This window comes from Malus sylvestris, chromosome 8 (assembly GCF_916048215.2).
Source record: "Malus sylvestris chromosome 8, drMalSylv7.2, whole genome shotgun sequence".
Lineage (NCBI taxonomy): Eukaryota > Viridiplantae > Streptophyta > Magnoliopsida > Rosales > Rosaceae > Malus > Malus sylvestris.
Window position 1 is genome coordinate 10,103,416 of NC_062267.1, and position 19,716 is coordinate 10,123,131.

The 19,716-nt window shown below is 38.2% G+C and overlaps 1 protein-coding gene and 1 long non-coding RNA gene across 6 annotated transcripts; one reads left to right on the forward strand and one right to left on the reverse strand.

Moving 5' to 3' along the window:
* The first annotated feature begins 2,117 nt into the window (after nt 1-2,117).
* Nucleotides 2,118-3,608, forward strand: LOC126633310 (uncharacterized). The gene is made up of 2 exons (XR_007627018.1): nt 2,118-2,435; nt 2,702-3,608. It is a non-coding gene; the product is annotated as an uncharacterized LOC126633310 (long non-coding RNA).
* Nucleotides 3,609-9,631: 6,023 nt separating this feature from the next.
* On the reverse strand, nt 9,632-14,762 carry LOC126633304 (signal peptide peptidase-like). 5 transcript variants are annotated; one of them, XR_007627016.1, is made up of 13 exons: nt 14,608-14,762; nt 14,339-14,462; nt 13,448-13,563; nt 13,201-13,352; nt 12,983-13,068; nt 12,491-12,618; nt 12,253-12,303; nt 11,873-11,959; nt 11,694-11,763; nt 11,008-11,144; nt 10,706-10,783; nt 10,015-10,267; nt 9,632-9,909 (listed from the first exon to the last, which is right to left on the reverse strand). XR_007627016.1 is itself a non-coding variant. In XM_050303879.1 (12 exons), the coding sequence occupies exons 2-12, from the start codon at nt 14,376-14,378 to the stop codon at nt 10,187-10,189; spliced, it is 1,026 nt and encodes a 341-aa protein (XP_050159836.1). In that variant the 5' UTR covers nt 14,379-14,462; nt 14,608-14,762; the 3' UTR covers nt 9,992-10,186. The 5 variants fall into 5 exon arrangements, 4 of the variants coding, with proteins under 4 accessions (XP_050159836.1, XP_050159837.1, XP_050159839.1 ...); XM_050303879.1 differs by lacking the exon at nt 9,632-9,909 and having other exon boundaries at nt 9,992-10,267; XM_050303880.1 differs by lacking the exon at nt 9,632-9,909 and having other exon boundaries at nt 9,992-10,267; nt 14,578-14,741.
* Nucleotides 14,763-19,716: the final 4,954 nt, after the last annotated feature.

Genomic DNA, 19,716 nt, shown 5'->3' on the forward strand with positions numbered 1-19,716 from the left:
ACCTATATTATGGGTTTAGCCTCACAATTGTCTAGCAATAATGTGGTTTAAATTCGTCTTTAGCGAGATGAAACCTAAAACCTCTCATTTACAAGTAAAGAGGAATACCACTAAAACATAATACTAAATTGAAGAAATATTTGAAATTAAAATTGAACTTTATCCATCTTCAATGTATTCTCAACTAAGTGGCAGTATTATATCAAAAGAGGTGGCAAACTCTCACTTGCAACCGTGACTAAATTATAATAAAAGAAATATGCTATTTTCAGGTCGCATTCAACTGCATAATTAGATTGTCTACATTAAACCCTCCAAACCAAGCATCAATATTTATTCCTTGAGAAACGCTAGCATGAGCCGAAAACCGAAAGTTAATGTATATCTTCGAATTCCAAGGAAGTGATCAACAATTCTCACTCGTTCACATATTCATAAATAACTCCCATAACTATATTTAGCAAAGCCTATTTAACTCCCTACATGCATTAGGGTTTCCTTCCCTATCCGCAAGTACTCCTTTGATTTTGAGTTTTATAATTTGACGCAGGTGGGAACTGTGGGAATAATCATTTCAACTTGACTACTTCCATGGCGCCCCTTTTGTTATGCTACATGTGCTTTCAGACCCTCATCCAATTGGCATGCGATCGTCTCAACCTTTTTCTCATGGGTCCATCTCCATCTTAAAAAGCTAAGCTGTATATCTCTCCATCTTAAAAAGCTAAGCTGTATATCTGGATTCTGGGCCAGCAAATACAATCATGTATATTCTGAATCTGCTTTATTGATGTCTATAATGTTAGATCAATGTAAATGTCGGTCGCCCATGAGTTGAATGGACATGCATTGTAGGTGTGGTATGTAAAGTGTAACATTCTTTATAATGTTAGAACAATGCTAAAGTCTTTCGTCCATGAACGAACAGACAAATCTTAATCATCAATGCATTGTATGCACCAGCGACTAACTGTATTTTTAAATTAAAGCACTGCTAAATCTGGATCATCCATGCATATATTGTAGCTGACGAACTGTACCATTTTTTTATAATATTTGCTTTTGGGAGTCAGATTTGCTTTCATTTTTTTTTTCTCTCTTCTGGATTTGATAAAATTCCAACTGGACTGGATGGCACTGCATGTCTTACAGAGAGGCACGTAGCTTGCTGTTCCCTGAAAATAATTTAGCAGTAACCATCGAATATACAGATTCCAGTATATCGACATTACAAGGCTGCCAAGAGAAAAACGACACCAGGAATTGTCGTAGGGTTTCGGAATTCACATGTATCACAGAATCACACAGACCCCAGCAACCTCACGTTTACAACGAATTATCAACTGGTCCAGAAAATAGCTTTAAAAAAAAAAATTAACTGCAGATGCAGTTTTGTTTTTGGATAGATATTAGAGCAAGTCCACCGGAGAAAAAATGTCCCAGCTCTCAGTCCAAAAAACAAACTGGCCCTCAGTCAATTTGCTCCAGCCCACAAAGTTGTCTGGCACCCAGCCCATGTCAGGCAACAGACCAGCCCAATTTTGACAGACCCAAGAGCCGCCCTATTTGGCTAGCGCGTGCACGACACTCGCACCCAGGGCGAGTAGTCGACAAGGTTGCAGAGGGCTATCAGCCCACTTGTGCTCCGGAGCCCCATGAGTGACGCGGCATGCTCATAGCCGTTGGATTTCCAACTGCTATTTTTTGTAGACCGTTGGATTTCCAACGGTAAAAAAAAATTAAATTTAACTTTTAAAATGGACCGTTCGATCACAGATCAACGGTCCACGTTTTTTTCACAAAAAAAAAAATAATAAAAAGACCCAACGGTCAGAAATATGACCGTTGGCCACGTGGCAACTCCCTGGCTCTTGGATTTGAATATTTTTCAAATCCAACGGTCTAGATTAATTAACTATATTAAAATTTATTAAAAATTATAAATAAAATACAGAAAATTTATTAAAAAAATACAGAAAATTAAAAAAAAATACAGAAAATTTTAAAAAATGTTATTTTTTTTCTATAAATACCTAACCCTCATCTTCCACCTTTACACCACATTTCAATACTTTCTACACTTTCTATACTATCTACATTTCAATATTTTCTACACTTTCTATACTATCTACATTTCAATATTTTCTACACTTTAAGAGAAAAAAATGTCTTCGTGGAAGCTCATTGAAGATGTTACGTTGTGTGAATGTTGGGTTCACACTACTCATGACTCGATTACGGGTAATGAGATGGATAAGCGAGAAATGTGGAGTAAAATTACGAAAGCGTTTTGCGATGTACATGGAAAAGATGCCAGAACTAGTCAAGGTCTTCAAGGTCGTTGGAAAAAACTCAACGCATCCTTTACTTGTTGGAAAAACGTCATCTCTCATGCTTCTGGTAACCTCCGTAGTGGGACAAGTTTAGCGGATCAGGTGACGATATTTTTATTTATTTATACGCATTCCACCCACATTAATATTTTAATTTATTTAATTTCGTATGTAATTTCTTATGTCATTTTTATGTAATTTATATGCATTCCACCCGTATCAATATTTTAATTTATTTAATTTCTTATGTAATTTTTATTTAATTTCTTATGTCATTTTTATGCATTCCACCCGTATCAATATTTTGAATTTATTTATTTGTGTTACACCCGCATTTTTTAACATTATCTTATCCCACATTTTTATAGACACTACAAGCTCAAGCATTCTACAATTCAAAGAACCAGAACAAATCATTCACCAGATGAGAATGTTGGCAAATTGTCAAAGATTGCCCTAAATACAAAATTGTGGCAACCGGTCCAGAAGTTGTCATGCACGGTATGAGTCTACATAGCTCTCCAGAACCAGACATGGCCGAACAAGAAGCCGACACATTTCAAGACACAAAAGGGACGCCTGAACAAGTGCCCGAGACCCAACCGACTCGTCAGTCCCTCAGGCCTTAAGGTAAAAAGGCATCAAAGAAAAACGGTAGTTCTTCCAAAAATGACTACACTAAATATATGGAGGAAATTACTCGCCAAGGTGAACTGAACATGGCACGAGAAAAGGCTAGAGATGAGGAAAAAGTTGCTACTATGGCAGCAATAATGGCAGCTACTGAGGCCCGTGATGTGGCGGCTGAGAGACAAAGAGAAATAGTTAATCGAGAGAACGAGCTGGTTAGAGAAGCACTTCATCGAGAAAATGAAATGCTTAGAGAAGAAAGGATGGCTCAAGCAGATCATGACACTATGAGCAAGTCTCTAGTAGGATTGTCTCCGATTCTAAATATTTTTGGGCATCGAAAAAAAGAGATGTCATGCGAAGGAGGCGTGCAAGAGATGCGGAAACAAGTCAAGGGGGTTCTAGCTACACAAATCATGGCAACCAAGATCCTAGCACCACATATCCTAACTTGAGAGACTTTGTATAATTTTTATGTAATTTCTTTTTTTTTTAGAATTTTATTTAATTTCTTATGTAATTTTTATGTTTTTTCTATTTTTTCTCTTTTGAACTTTATTTAATTTCTTATGTAATTTTTATGTTATTTCTTTTTTTCTTTTAAACTTTATTTAATTTCTTATGTAATTTTTATGTTATTTCTTATTTATTTTTAAAACTTTATTTATTTTTATTTTATTTATTATGCAATTTTAATGTAATTATTTATTTATTTTTGTACTTTATTTAAACACATGAAATAAGATTACATAAACTCACCAAATAAGATTACATAAACTCACCAAATAAACTTAAAAACAAAACACACTACATAGAATTACATAAACTCACCAAATAAACTTAAAAATAAAACACACTACATAGAATTACATAAACTTAAAAAAAAAATACAATTTATTCTTCAACCACAGGCCTCATTTTAATTATCTTCGCCTTCATGCAATCCCCACTGGTGCTCAATCAAGTCATTATGGCGGGTTACGTGCCAGTATGGCTCTTGCATATCAGTGTACTGTTGAACGATCAATTCATTGTAACATCCATCGCGTTCTAACGGCTCGTGTTGCACTGGATCTTCGGTCCAGTCATGAGCACAGTAGATACGTGTTCTTGAGTTGTTCATCGGATCCGGCTCATATTCATCGACGACATCATAATCATACTCATCTTCAACAATCATGTTGTGGAGAATAATACACGTCATCATGATGGATCGAAGAGCCTCGACATCAAACATTCTAGCTGCAGCCCTGACAATCGCCCAACGAGCTTACAGGATACCAAAATAACGCTCGACATCCTTTCTACACCTTTCTTGACATTTTGCGAAGTGTTTTTCCCTTTCAGTCTATGGATGTGGCACTGTTTTGACAAATGTTGACCACCTTGGGTAAATGCCATCTGCAAGGTAGTATGATCCCTCGTATTGGGTACCATTAACCCAATATGTGCATCTCGACGATTTTCCTTGCAGCAGTTCGTCGAACACTGGGGATTGGGCAAGGACATTTAGGTCATTCTGAGCTCCTGGAACACCAAAAAAAGCATGCCAAATCCATGTATCAAATGAAGCCACCGCTTCCAAAATGATGTTTTTGGCTCATTTTCTATCGCCATATGCTTCTTGCCACGCACTTGGACAGTTTTTCCAAGTCCAGTGCATGCAGTCGATGCTTCCAATCATGCCAGGGAAGCCTCGCATCTCACCCTTCCTTAGAAGCCTTCTCATGTCCCTTGGCGTGGGTGTTCGGAGGTACTCTTTGGTGTAGAGGGCTTCAATTGCAGAGCAAAACCGCATCAGGGACTCCAAAACAGTTGTTTTTCCCATCCTCGCGATCTCATCCACTTGATTTGCAGATGCTCCATATGCAAGCATTCGCAAGGATGCTGTAATGTTTTGCTCAGGAATAAGACCTAGAACATGAAAAACATCCTCTTTTTGCACAAACTATGGATCATGATTGCAAATATTACTCATGATTTTGTCGAACAAATTTTGTTGCACTATAAAACGACGTCTAAAAATATGATCAGGGAATATGCTATTGGGAATAAAATAATCTTCCAATAGATCTTTATCTCGTTTTTCCCCTTTTCCATCGATGTTTGCAGCACGTGTTGGTTTGGCTATCTGACCCACGACTTCCATGACACGGCGGGAATGTGAGGCCTTCTGCCTTCTATGGTGATCATCCTCCATGAAGAAAGCCTCATCTCCACCTCCACCTTCCTCGAGATTGGCTAATTCTGCCTGTTGTGCCAACAACCTTTTCTGGTGCTCCTGCAACTGTTTATACACTCTTCTTGAAGAAGACATTGTAATAAGAACTCAAGATTTGAAAACGATGAACAAAGATTCTGAGCTAAAAAGAATGATTGAGCTTGGTGTGAGGATGGATGTAGGGATGTAGGGTTTATATGGACAAAAAAAGAAAGGATGAGGTTCTGGACAATGCCACGTGGCACTACGCGATTGGTTGAAAATCTTATCGAAATCTTGGCTAAATTATTGTAACCCGGAAGTGACACGTGGTGTGTCGGGATTGGTCGAAAATCCTATCGAAAATCTATCCACAAAATAGTATGTTCGGATAATGACACATGGCATGACGTGATTGGTTGAAAATCTTATCGAAATCTTGGCTAAATTATTGTAAAACGGAAGTGACACGTGGTGTGTCGGGATTGGTTGAAAATCTTAGCAGAAATCTATTCACAAAATATTACGTTCAGATAATGACACGTGACGTGACGAGATTGGTTAAAAATCCTATCCGAAATTAAAACTATTTTATTTTTTTATTCTTTTAGAAAAAATTAAAAAATATTTTAAATGGGTTGGGTGCCAACGCATTTTGTAGGGGTGGAGATCGTTTATGCCAACATATTTTTTTAGGGGTGGAGATGCATTGGCCTATTACTGTTCATTGGAGTATATTACTGTTCACTGGAGTGGATAAATGGGCTGGGTGCTGGCACAAAGTCCTTAGGGGTGGACTTGCTCTTAATGTGCGAACCAAATAATTGGATCGTATTCATTTGCATAAAGATTACAGGTACAACTGTACGTGGGGTTAGCTCAAGTTTTAATGACGGTCAGAAAGTGGCAAGAATTAGGTCAAGGATTTTATTTCCCTTTTTTAATTGTAACCAGAAAAAATAATTACAAGAATAACAAAAGTTGTCGCTTAATATTATAATTTAATAATATTCTTTTTTATTTGTAAGTAAAAAATTTTACGTTCGAATCTTGAGTTTGACAAGCTAGTAACCAATTTTTTCCCCAATTATGTAGTGTAGATATATCATTACAAGCAATATTACTATTTTAAGTTAGATTAAAAAAAAAAAGAGTTTGAATTTAAAATGCAGTACATTGACGATGAATGATCTATTCTTTTTACTAGGACAATTCACCACGAAACTTTCTTATTTGTAGTTTGAAAATAACTAAATTACAACTGAAAACTCATATCACTAAAAAGATATGTAACTAAATATTCGGAGTATTTCTGGAATAGAAGGGAAAATTAAGGATTTGATGAAGAAATGAGGAAAAGGAAACAGTAAGTATTTAAGGAGATATTTCAAAATCATCTAGCCGTTAAATGTGGACCGGTTTTTCAACAAATCCGACGGTTAAATATCAAGGTAGAGTATCAAAGTTAATTTCTTGTTTTTTGTGCACATGCAACAAATGCAACGTCTCATCATCACAAAATTTATAGCTCGATATTCAAGATGGCACGTCTGAATCCGAAGTGCCTCTACTTCATCGCCAAAAGTAAGATCAAACGGCTAAATTGATAGAATTGTGGAATAAAAATCCAACGGCTAAAAAGATTCAAGAAACCCTAAACAAGAAAAAGAAAACGAGAGCAACGGCCTAAACTATATAGATTTTGTGTACACACGCCGGAACTCAATGATTTGAAGGAGGGAGATAATATCATGGGACAAGGATTGTCTGCCCTCCCCTTTTCCATGCCCTTCTGTTTTGTATGGTTACGGTTTAGCCACGTTAACATTTTATATATATTTTTTTATAAAGATAATAGGGCAAAAGACTGTTTACTACCCTCATGTTTCGTGGTTTTCAACATTTAGTACATCAATTTTTTTTTGTCCCAGAGTCATACCTAAAGTGTAAATTTTGGGACAGTCTCATACATCCGTTAGTCAAACTGTTAAATCTGCCGTTAACTGATGACGTGGCGCTTATGTGGACAATGACTGGACGCCATGTGTCATTAAGGGTCCACGTGGATTTTTTTTTCTTTTTTCAGAAGGGGTTAAAAAAAAATGTCTTCTCCCTCCCTCATCTCCGCACCCTCTCCCTCCCTTCTCTCTTCTGCAACTTGCAATCTGGGTTCATCTCTCTGTTTCTTCTTCCCCACCCAACACAGAAATTCACGATCCTTCCTCTTCCTCCGCCTCTCCCCCTCCCCTTCCTCCTTCGCCTGCGCTGCTCCCCTCCCAGCTTTCTTTTCTCTCTCCCATCCAATCCAGCGACCAACCCCTCTTTTCTGTTCTCCTTCTGCTCTCCCTTTTCACTTTTTCTTCTGCCTTTTCTGTTCCCTTTTTTCTTTTCTGCCTTCCGTACTCCAGAGCAAACACAGAGGAATGTTCCGGAACGAGGTTAGTACCGTCATTTTGCCAGCGAGCTCCGGCGACAATGGTGGTGGTGGTGAATCGGATAATGTGACAATCCGAAGGCATGACCCGAAATGGAGAGGAGCACTTCGGTGAGGAAACCCCATACATCCACCATAGATCTGCTCACCTGGTCCGAGACTCCTCCCGCTGATTCTCCTCTTCCCTTATTCGCCTATCGGCCTCACCAGGTGACATTCCAAATTCTCTCCCTCCCTCTCTTTATCTCCCTCTCTCGTTTTGTTCCTTGATTTGATGATTCATTGTTTGTTTGGTGTTGTTTTGGGGATTGATCGTAGCCGTCAGATGGGGATCAGAAAGGTGGTGTTTGGAGGGCAGGTGACGAACGAGGAGGTTGGGAGCTTAAACAAACCATCAGATCTGCTTCTTCCTGCTTCTGCTTTTCCAATTCTCCTTCGCATATTATTTTCTGGGTTATAATCACTGAGTTATAAAATTTGCAAATTTCACCCAAAAAAATTGTATGTTTTAATCACTGAGTTATAATTTTGAATTTATGTATGGATTTATGATGGGTTTTGTAAGTTTCGTAAAATGTTAAATTTGTTTTGTTTTGGGGAAAGTTTGAATCACGTTATGTAGTGAAAATATACAGGATGTGGTAAAAATATGTAATGGAATGTAATATGGAAGACCTCTAACATTGTTTAACTATGAAATTTCCAGCAAACCTTGTTCAGCACATAAGATGAAGGAGATCACTAGGAGCGGCATTTTTGCACAGAAAGCAGAAAACGATGGAGAGCGAGGGAGGCCGCACCGAGAAGAGGGAGAGGGAGAGGGAGAGGGAGGGGGAGGGGGAATGGGTGGGAGAGAGGTAGAGGAAGAGGAAGGATCGTGATTTTCTGTGTTGGGTGGGGAAGAAGAAACAGAAAGATGAACCCAGATTGCAGGTTGCAGAAGAGAGAAGGGAGGGATAGGATGCGGGGATGAGGGAGGGAGAAAACAGTTTTTTTTTTTTTTTTTTTTTTTTTAACCCCTTCTGAAAAAAGAAAAAAGAATCCACGTGGACCCCTTAATGACACGTGGCACCCAGTCATTGTCCACATAAGCGCCATGTCATCAGTTAACGGCAGATTTAACAGTTTGACTAACGGATGTATGAGACTGTCCCAAAATTTACACTTTAGGTATGACTCTGGGACGAAAAAAAATTGATGTACTAAATGTTGAAAACCACGAAACATGAGGGTGGTAAACAATCTTTTGCCCAAGATAATAAGATAAAAATAAATAGTAATATAAAATGTTGAAATGACTTAACTGTGACCACACAAATAGAAGAGCATGGAAAAAAAGAGAGCAGACAATCCTTGTCCAATATCATGATAACGAAATGCATGTGTTACGAGGGAGTAGGGGCCACAGAATAATATCTCATTTATTGGCTTATTAAATGGAGTGTCATATTTTCCACTCAAATAAAGCATGTTGGAGGCTTTGGATGCGATTTCTGTCTTTTTTTAATTTTATTTTTTTAAAGTTATTTATTTCTTTCGAGTTCAATGAAGTTATGAGAAATTTTACCTTACTCGTGGTCACAGTTAAGCAAACTCATCAATTCAGAATATCGGACCCCAAAATCTCTCACATTTTTTTTGTTTATTAAAAAACCTTAGTTTGCACCCTTACCACTGGATCACTTGCTGCGATTTTGGATGTGATCTTTGTAGGACAATGCGTCTTTGGTAAAGAAAATGAAAAGTGCAGATAAGATTGCTGAGTTGGCTTTTTGACAGCGATATCAAATAATGATATGGATTATGGGTATTTGAATATATGACAATCATTTCTGCTCAACAAACATATAACGTTGTATTTGAATATATGACAATCATTATCGCTATAGGTAGTGCCACTCAACAATAATTGATTTCAAAAATGTGTTTTTCGGTGTTGCGTGGTTACTCATTGTAGTTAATCTACCATATTGACAATGCATTTTTCATAATACATCCGTTAATCAAATAGATGACAACTACTAAAATTCTGCATATCCCGAACAACAGTCAATAAATGAATTGCACGTCGACAACTGTTACTAGTTTATTACAAGTGCTGTTATTTGGACCACATTCATTGATTACACTCACATTCATGGAACCCACCTCTTCCCTTGCATAGACTTCGATCTGTAATACTTACCTCCATGCGACCTACATTTTTGACAAGACGAACTCCTCAAACTTACGGAGACGGAGATTCGGATTTTGGGGCGGGAGGATAGACACATTGCCCTAACCAACTAGCCTAATACAGGTCAACTAATTCCCTGAACATTGAAGTGTGCGATGAATCTATCAGCAAGATAAATGAATGACTTAAATTTTCTATGAAAGTTAGATAGAAAAAGATAAGGAAAGGTTTCTGTATTAACCTAACATTGTTGTAATCGTTGCAACTTGTAAAAGGAACTGAAATATTATTTCGTCCTCGATTCGAAAAAACTGTTACAACGGCGTGCAGTTGCATAACTAGCCAAGAGCAAAACAGCGTTTGTTTTTTTGCGTTGGAAAGTCTTCTTTTCTGTGGCTTCTCTGTATTTCAACTTACTCCACCTTCTTGATGGTTTTGGGATCACTTTCTTCTTCAGATATCACCGCACTCTTCGACTCATCGAACGCCAACAGCTGCATCAATAGAGATCGGAACCTCACTCAGATACGTATTTCAAAATATATAAAAAGATTAACAAATATGTACAAGAAGTGACACACACGACTAGTTTTCACCCCTCTTTTGGATTTCATCTCTTAAACCGTTAGCTTTAGTTTTCGTTTCCAATATTTCCTTCACCCCAAAACTTTAAGCCCCTTTTAACATCGACTTCACAAACATATATGATAGCTTATATCTAACAAAAGGATTCCTAAGTCATTGCCCGTCGTCACTTATACAAGAACCAAAACCACTAATGGGATTGCATATTTTTTTTTTTCCTGGATTTATGTTGATATTATTACGGATTGTTTGAATGTAATGCCACAAGTAAAAATATTCATAATCTACTTTATGTAATAACATAAACCAAATACATCAAACAAGAAGGCATGGATGTTCACACATACTGGTTTGACGTCACCATTCCATATGCAGTGAGCAGCCAAAAATCCAATAACAGATGGTACAATATACAACAGTGCAGGCTGTAAACAGAAAACAGAAAGGATGGATCAGGTAATTAATTAGTTATGATGGACGGAGGAGACAAAATTCACGTAAAGTAAAGAAGTGGTCACTATAATAGATTGGGAACTTCAATTAAAATCAAGCCGCAAAGCCAACGCCACGAAAATACCTGAAGTGGTCACTATTCATAGTGAGAACTATGTGAAAAGTAATACAACAAACATAATTATGCCAAACTCACCTGCGCTGCCTGAAACCAGTTCATTACAACAATTGTGAGGACCAAACCAACTGTGTATCCCAAAAATGCACTCTTGAAGTACTGGCCCTTTCCCCCCCTAGATACATCAAACCGCAAAGCCAACGCCACGAAAATACCTGAAGGAAGGCATAACATTAAAAGTTAGAAAAAACAACTAAAATGAAGAGATTTTACTGAGTCATTCTCAATCAGTAAAATCATTTTCAAGTAATTGATCGATCCCTGTTGTCCACAATACCAGAATATTATACTTCCGTGATAGGATTCAAAAGCAAAGAAAAGAAAATGAGAAAATAAAAGTACAAATAAACAAAGTGAAAGCAAATGTTTCTGCTTCACAGCATTCCTCAACTATCCAAAAGTGGGAAATATAGATGCTTAATTAGGGAGGACAAAATCAGGTGGCTTGTGGGTCCCAGAGGATTCAAAACAAATGTCCTTACAAGATCCATTATGCTTAGGTAGCATATCAAATGGAAAAGAATGAGACCTGTTAGAACTTAGGTAGCATATTAAACTGTCTATTATACTTAGATTTTAGTTCCACATAATATAACACTCAAACTCTATAGAACGAATTTACAACAAAATGACAAATAAAAACCTATTAGACAAATCATGCAGTAGATACAAGAAAAATAGCATATGAAAGTTTTTAACCTTACCAGGGATAACAATATCACCAAGTCCAAGCATAGAAAATGGACGTGCAGCATCTGCTGTGGGGAACAACAGCTGCAGACCAATTAAATCATGGTTACAGTAAGAGCATTAGAAGTTTTTCCACATTAGGAAGCCGACTATTTATTGGTAAAAAGATCTTTGATTAATCTGGAGTACAAACCTTTATAGGCGCATCAAAAGATTTGGCAACACTGACCATAACTGGAGTGAAGAAAACCCAGAAAATATCATACACAAAAAGTCCAGCCTGCAATGCACAAGGACCAAAGAGTAAAGAAAATACGTGTATATATATAAATACACACGTGCATATACATGGAGTATTAGCATCCAATATTGTAACGGTCAGCAAGAGGAAACAAGGGGTATAATGATATAATCACAGTGACCCGGAAACCGAAATACTAGATCAAGAGTTAAAGCAGTGAAAACAGAGATAGAAAGGAAGGTTCAGCAGCACAAGCAGTGCTAAAGACAAACAAAAGCAGATAAAAATACTTCAAATTTTTTTTTGTAGAAAGCCAAGGGAGAGCTTATTACCAAAAGGATAGCACCAGTCTTAAAAGACCCAAGAGAAAGCATTTCAATTCCCTGAAAAGAAAAATAAAGAAATTCTTCAATACTCAGATTAAATAAACATTTCACAACATACGCCAGTGCAGGGTTAAAATTTAAAAGGAAAATAAAAATACTACAAAACATATAGATAAGAGAAGAAATGATTATTAGAGAGGAGGCTAAACATACTCAAATATCTATTAATTGGATACTGACAGACCTGAATACAGAAGGCGAGCCCCAATATATTGTTAGCCAGCCAATGCTTCTTTGAAGCATACCATGCACAGAAAAAGGTTCCAGGGATTGCAGAAACAACCTGAGATTTTGTGAACTCAATCTCCAAAGCTGTGAAAGAAAAGGTGCAAGGAAATTATCATTCTGCAGGATGCAAGCAAGATAATGTCAACTAGATCAAACCAAAACTCAGACCACAAGACTATCAAACTGCTTTCACACAATGGTAGACTCATGTTAAAACAAGAGAGTCATTGATCCATAACTAAAATGTTTTTCTACCTTCCTAACAGTTCTTAGAAGATCCACTAACTATATACACAACACTTCAAGCGATCATATTGATTTCTACACTCAGAAGAATTACAGCATAAAATAAAATCGAATTCATTGACATTAACAGTAAATCCAGAGTTTCAAACAAAAAAAAAAAACTACTTTGCAGAAAAAAAAAACTGAAAAGGACATCACATACACCGGAAATAAGGAAAACGCCAGACGATAGGGTCCTTATTCCAACTCTCTGGCAAATATCGTGCAATAGCAGGTAAAAGTGTTGCCCTGTACACATAAGGGATGTTAAAAAGTATAACAATAATATACAACAACAACAAAGCCTTATCCCACTAAGTGGGGTCGGCTAATATAACAATAATATAGCAGTTGAAAATAAACTATAAATAAAGGACCTACGAGAGAGCGATGATCCCAAGAACAAAGAAATAGCACGTCAATACAGCATTGACCAAGTCTTTGGATAAGAACTTAAAAAGTAAAAATAGCGATAACAGCATTGCACTCCCCACAAATGGGAATCTCATGGCATGTTCATTAGACATTGTCTCCTGCATGATTGAAAATGAACGTGAATTTCTACGCAGGGACAAGAATACAAGGACAGATGCATCACAAAACAAATAAAAAGGACAGCTGTACTTACTGAAGGTGGAGTTGGCTTCACAGACCGGTAGCAACCCACAAAAACTGTGAGACACGCAGTTAAAACTACATTTAGGTTTGGATCTACCTTCACAACAAGTGGTGCTAACGTTAAACCTGCAGCCAAAAGCAACTTAGTCATTTAATTGCCGAGTGATGACCATTCCACCAAACCTCAACCATGGCATCTAAACATTATAGAATATACACTGCAAATTTTACTAGATAACTAAGATGCATTGCACTTATAACACTGGGATTGGAAATAAAAACAGATAGGCACGTAATCTCACATACTTTCCCCAAATTGGCTAGTCAAACAAGAACTGTGAGAGTGTACCAAGAAATTTTTTCATCCCCTTTTCATTTCAAATACTTATAGCAATGAAAAACATACAGAACAAAATCTGGCAGTGCATGTAAACTTTATTAGCCTGCTTATCTCAACCACCAAGCATATCCTACAACATATCGGTCTTAAACCAAATCAATGGGTGGTTCTGTCATTCCCTAATTCCTGTTCATCATATCCCTAATTTCATAAACTAAAAGCAAGGCTATAAATAGCCAATTATATTCTAGTTCTTCAAGATTAGTCCAAGGCCACCAGATGCTCCTCAAATTTTGATTCTTTTTAAACAAAATAAGTAAATAAATAAAACAAATAATTTGAAGCTTTTAGAGACTAGTGTCATTTTTCCTCACTGAAAGACCCATCAAGATTAGAAATTTATGTAATTCTACTCCCCCACAGCTCCATAGCCCAATGAACAACTCAATCTCAAACTTATTTTTCCTATTTATAGAGCAACATTTTCCAATACCCACAAAAAGAACCCAATAAATTAAAATTGAGAAAACAAATTCAATTTACTGCTTACAGAGAGCAAACCTGCTAATGCGATATTGGCAATCCGCTCAACGTTCTTCATCGTTAATGTAATCACGCGAAAAGAACCCGCTTCGAACTACAATTCCAATCAAATCGAACTGGACTAATACTCCTCCTGAAAACCCTATAAATGAGATCAAATTACAAGGTGCAAACCAATCAAATTCCCCCAAAACGCAATCTCAATTTCAACAAAAGACGCCAAATTTACACACAATTTTGAAAATTGACGAAATTACCGCTCTTGTAAGAGAAGGAATTGACAGTACCAGTGGGCCGCGACGCAGACGATTTCCAAACGGCCTCCTTCCGTACAGATCGGAGATTTTGATAAAATTTGCAGAATTAGGGTTTTACCTGACGAAGGCAATGGGGGGGGATTTGCGGGGTTAAAGTTACAAATCAGAGCCTGACAAAGAGAAGTGGCTGTCAGGTGGGATTTGGTGACGGCCAATAAGGAAAGAGATCGTGTGAGAATTAAAACCGTGGTGCGGTCAAAGATGGACTTTTTCATACGTGGCGGGAGGTGATTGGCGGTTGTTTAAGGAACGTGCGTTCGTATCTGCAATGTGGATCGTTTTATCGGTCATAAATTTGATGACCGATTTGTACCCTTTTTAAGTGAGGCACATAGGTTGACGTCGAGCAGCCAACCATATTTCGCCATGTCGGATTTTGGAACCTCAAAAGATCTCCTTTTTCTAAGATTTTACCGCGGCTGATGTCAAAACTTTTCCGTTTCCCTTTTTGGTCAAAACCGTACTATGGAATTTGTTCGTTGTGGCTCAAACATTATAGATTGGGACTATTGCCCTTCTCCTATACCGGACCCCTTTCCACTGAATCCTCATGACCCATTAATCCGGATCCTTAAAATTTGATTAAACAGTTAAAAACTATAGAAAACCTTAATGTATATTTCATGTATCAAACAGTTACAAGATTATGCATAAATAGAAGAATAAACGGGAAAGAGAGTGAAGAACAAAATGTAGGGGACAATGGCAGCTAAGCAAGTATGATGACCCCCACACTCTCTAACACAAGCTTTACAGCTATTAACAAGCTTTTCAAAGAAGAGGGAATAACAAACAGCTAATACTAGCACTAAACCCTAGCTGAAAGCAAGATGAGCTGTTATCCATCAAAGCCATTATTCTTCCAACTGTATTAGGGTTAAAGAATATTCAATACTCCCCCTCAAGCTGGATCGAGAGATTTTCTGGATCCAAGCTTGAAGAGAATACGATCAAGTTGAGCAGAAGGAAGAGGCTTGGTGAACACATCAGCTAGTTGATCACTGGAGCGAACAAATACAGTTTGTAACAGCTTGGACTGGACTTGGTTGCGAACGAAATGACAGTCAACCTCGATATGCTTTGTGCGTTCATGGAAGACGGGGTTGGCAGCAATATGCATCGCTGCTTGATTGTCACAGTGGAGGAGAATTGGCTTGGAAGAGATGATTTCAAGATCATGCAGCAAACTCTTTAGCCAAATTAGTTCGCATGCAGTAAATGCCATTGCACGGTACTCAGCTTCTGCGCTTGACCGAGCTACAACGGATTGCTTTTTGCTCTTCCACGTGACGAGGTTACCACCAACAAGAGTGCAGTAACCAGTTGTGGACTTGTGATCAAGGACATTGCCTGCCCAATCAGAGTCTGTGTATCCTTCAATGGTGAAGTGTCCGTTGTTTTGCACGAAAATCCCGGTAGACATTGAGCTTTTCAAGTACCGAAGGATCCTTTTAACTAGTTGCAGATGATGAGATGTGGGAGAATGCATGAACTGGCTGACAAAGCTAACAACATAAGCAATGTCAGGTCGAGTTATAGTCAAATAGATAAGTTTTCCTACCAACCTTTGATACTCCGATGCATTTTCAAGCTGGATGCCTGAGGTTTCATGCTTGAAATTTGTTGGTAGTGGTGTTTTAGCAGGTTTGCAATGCATCATATTTGCTTCTTCTAAAAGATCGAGAACGTACTTTTTTTGATTTAGAAACAGCCCAGTTGGAGATTGATCCATTTCGATTCCAAGAAAGTATCGAAGTCTGCCAAGATCTTTGATTGAGAATGTTGAATGTAAGGTGGCTTTGAGAGCATTTATTTCTTCTGGATTATCTCCTGTGACAATAAGATCATCAACATAAACAAGTACCACCAATCTTCCATGCGTACCAATCCTAGTGAACATTGAAGAATCTGCATTGCTTCGTTTAAAACCGGATGACATAAGGACAAAGCTCAGTTTTGAGTACCAAGCCCTTGGAGATTGCTTGAGACCGTAAATGGCCTTGTGAAGCTTGCAGACTATTCCTTGTTCCTTCTCTCGTTCATGACCAGGTGGTAGGCGCATGTACACTTCTTCTTCTAACTCTCCATGTAGAAAAGCGTTTTTTACATCCATTTGATGTAGAGACCAGTGTGAATTGATAGCCACCGAAAGAAGAACTCTAACTGTGTTCATCTTTGCCACCGGGGCAAAGGTTTCTTTGTAATCTACCCCGAAGGTTTGCGTGAAGCCCCTTGCAACTAACCTTGCCTTGTGCCGCTGTATGGTTCCATCTGAGTTAAATTTTGTCTTGTAAATCCATCTTGCCCCAACCACACGTTGATCTTTTGGCAGAGAAACAATGCTCCAAGTTTTAGTTTCATCGAGTGCTTTCAGTTCCTCAAGCATGGCACGCCTCCATACAGGAGATTGGTTTGCCTCTTCGAAGGATCGAGGCTCAGAGTTTAGAGATAACTTAGTAACAAAGGTCGCATGAGATGGGGAGATCTTGCTATGGTAAACCATTTGTCCAATAGGATATCTAGGCGTGTAGATTTCAAAATCATCAAGCCTGGCTGGAAGTTGTCTGTTTCGAGAAGGATTCCTTCGTGGAGGAGTAGGTTGTTCAAGTTGGGGCTCTCTCATTTCGTGGAGGACTTCTTCATCATTTGCTTCCATATTTTCATGAGCTGGTTCTATCTCAATAGCTTCATTGTGCGGTGTTGACAGCCTTGGATCATCAAGGACGAGAGGAGTGGGAAACACTTCATATGAGAGCTCCCCCTGAGGTTCATCATCATGCTTCTGAAAGAAGAAGTGCGTCTCATCAAAACTTACATCCCTGGATACAAACACCTTTCTGGTCTTAGAATCATAGCATTTGTATCCCTTTTGGGAAGTTGAGTAGCCTACGAATGTACACTTGATAACCCTTAGATCAAGTTTATCTCGGTGAATAGTTTGAATGTGCACATAGCATACACATCCAAACACACGGAGATGACTTATGTCAATATCTCTCCCCTTGAGAATTTGGCAAGGAGATTTAAACTTCAAGATTCTACTAGGAAGGCGATTGATGATGTATGCAGCGGTTTGTATAGCTTGAGACCAGAACTTCTTTGGAAGATTTGCTTGTAACATTAGTGATCGTGTTTTCTCAAGCAAATCTCGGTTCTGCCTTTCTGAAATGCCATTTTGTTGTGGCGTTCCTACACAACTTGTTTGTTGTAAAATTCCATGCTCACTTAAGTAAGTTGTCATGATTTTGGAAGTGTACTCAGAGCCATTATCAGACCTTAAGATGCCAATATTAGAGTTAAAATGATTTTTAACTAAGTTATGAAAATTTTTGAAACACTGGAAAGCTTCGTGCTTGAATTTAAGTAAATACACAAAGGTAGTTCTAGAGAAATCATCAATGAAAGATATAAAGAATCTATAACCATCAAAAGACTCTAAGGTTGCAGGTCCCCAAATGTCGGAATGGACAATTTCAAAAGCTTTGGTAGCTCTAGAGAGAGAATGGGGAAAGGGTAACCTGGTAAACTTAGATTTGTGACAAACTTCACAATCTGGGATCTCTTTACAGAAACTAGGAAAAATAAAAGACATAACATGTGAAGAAGGGTGAGCTAATCTCATGTGCCACAGCTGCTCCTTGTTTACTGTGTTTGAGTTTACGTAGAAACTTTTTGGAAAACTTAAAGAGAAGTTGACATAGTACAGGCCATTGAGGAAAAAACCTTTACCAATCGTTTCCTTCGAAACTCGATCCTGGAAAATCACATATTGAGTGGAAAAAATTGCAAGACAATTGAGCAATTGTGTTATTCTTCCTACTGACAGCAATTTGAAAGGAAAAGAAGGGACATGCATGACAAGGGATTCTTTTTTACTTGAGAAGATTTTGAGTTTTCCTATGCCTACTATACGAACTTTGGTGCCATTAGCTACGGAGACAAAAGAAGGAGTGGAGAAGTTTTGAAAATCATTTAGTAAAGATGCATCGTTAGTCATGTGATCAGAAGCTCCTGAGTCGACTATCCAAAAACCATGACTACTACTAAGATCCAATGCAGTGGAAATAGTTGCAACAATACATGGCATGTCATTTTGTGACACTGAGCTTGATTGTTCGAGGAAGCCAGCAAACTTGCCGAGCATGGCTGAGGGACTTTCATGATTTGTTGTTCCTTGTTTCTGTTGCAAGAAGTTAGCAAATTCATTTATGAGAGTAATGGGACTAGAAGAAGAGTTCATCACATTATTGGAGACGTTGTCGCAAACAAGGTTTCCTCTAGGAGTGTAGGCAGGCTTCATTTGGTTTCTTGGTGCTCTTCCATCATCGTTGAACTTGGGTTTAAGTTCTGGATGAAGAATCCAGCACTTTTCTTTTATGTGTCCAACGCCTGGACGACCTATTTTCACACAGTGAGAACACTTTAAGTCTGGTCGTTTTCCCTTGTATGGTCTGGAAAAGGTGAAGGCTCTCGCTTCTGATGGCCTAAGATCTGATTCTCCAACGACCACGTCTGCATTCATGACCTTCTTCCTTATTTCTTCGCGTTGAATAACATTGCAGACCATCTGGAAGGTGGGAAGTTTAGGTGTCATCAAGAGATGACTTTTAAGGTCCTCATACTCTGGTCCAATGCTGGCAAGCAACTGGAACACCTTGTCTTCTTCAGCACGCTTTAAAAGAATGGTTGTGTCCGTGGTATGAGGTCTGTAGAGATCCAATTCATTCCATTTGGCCTTCAAGTTGCCAAGATGTTGAACAAAAGAGAGATTTCCCTGTTGTAATTCTGTAAGATCTTTCTTCAGCTGGAAGACTCGCGCATCATTGTTTAGATCTCCATACATGTCTCGTACAGAATTCCAAAGGTGGTGAGATGACACTAAATAACTGAAAATCTCAGCCATCTTTGGTTCCATAGAATTCAACAGCCAAGACATGATAAGTTGATCTTGGGACACCCATGCTGCATAATCTGGTGAAGTTGTTTCAGGCATGATATCATCCTTTTGAATGAACTGGAGCTTTCCACGTCCTCCAAGAGCGAGAGAAATAGCTCGTGACCAGGGCAGATAGTTGAATT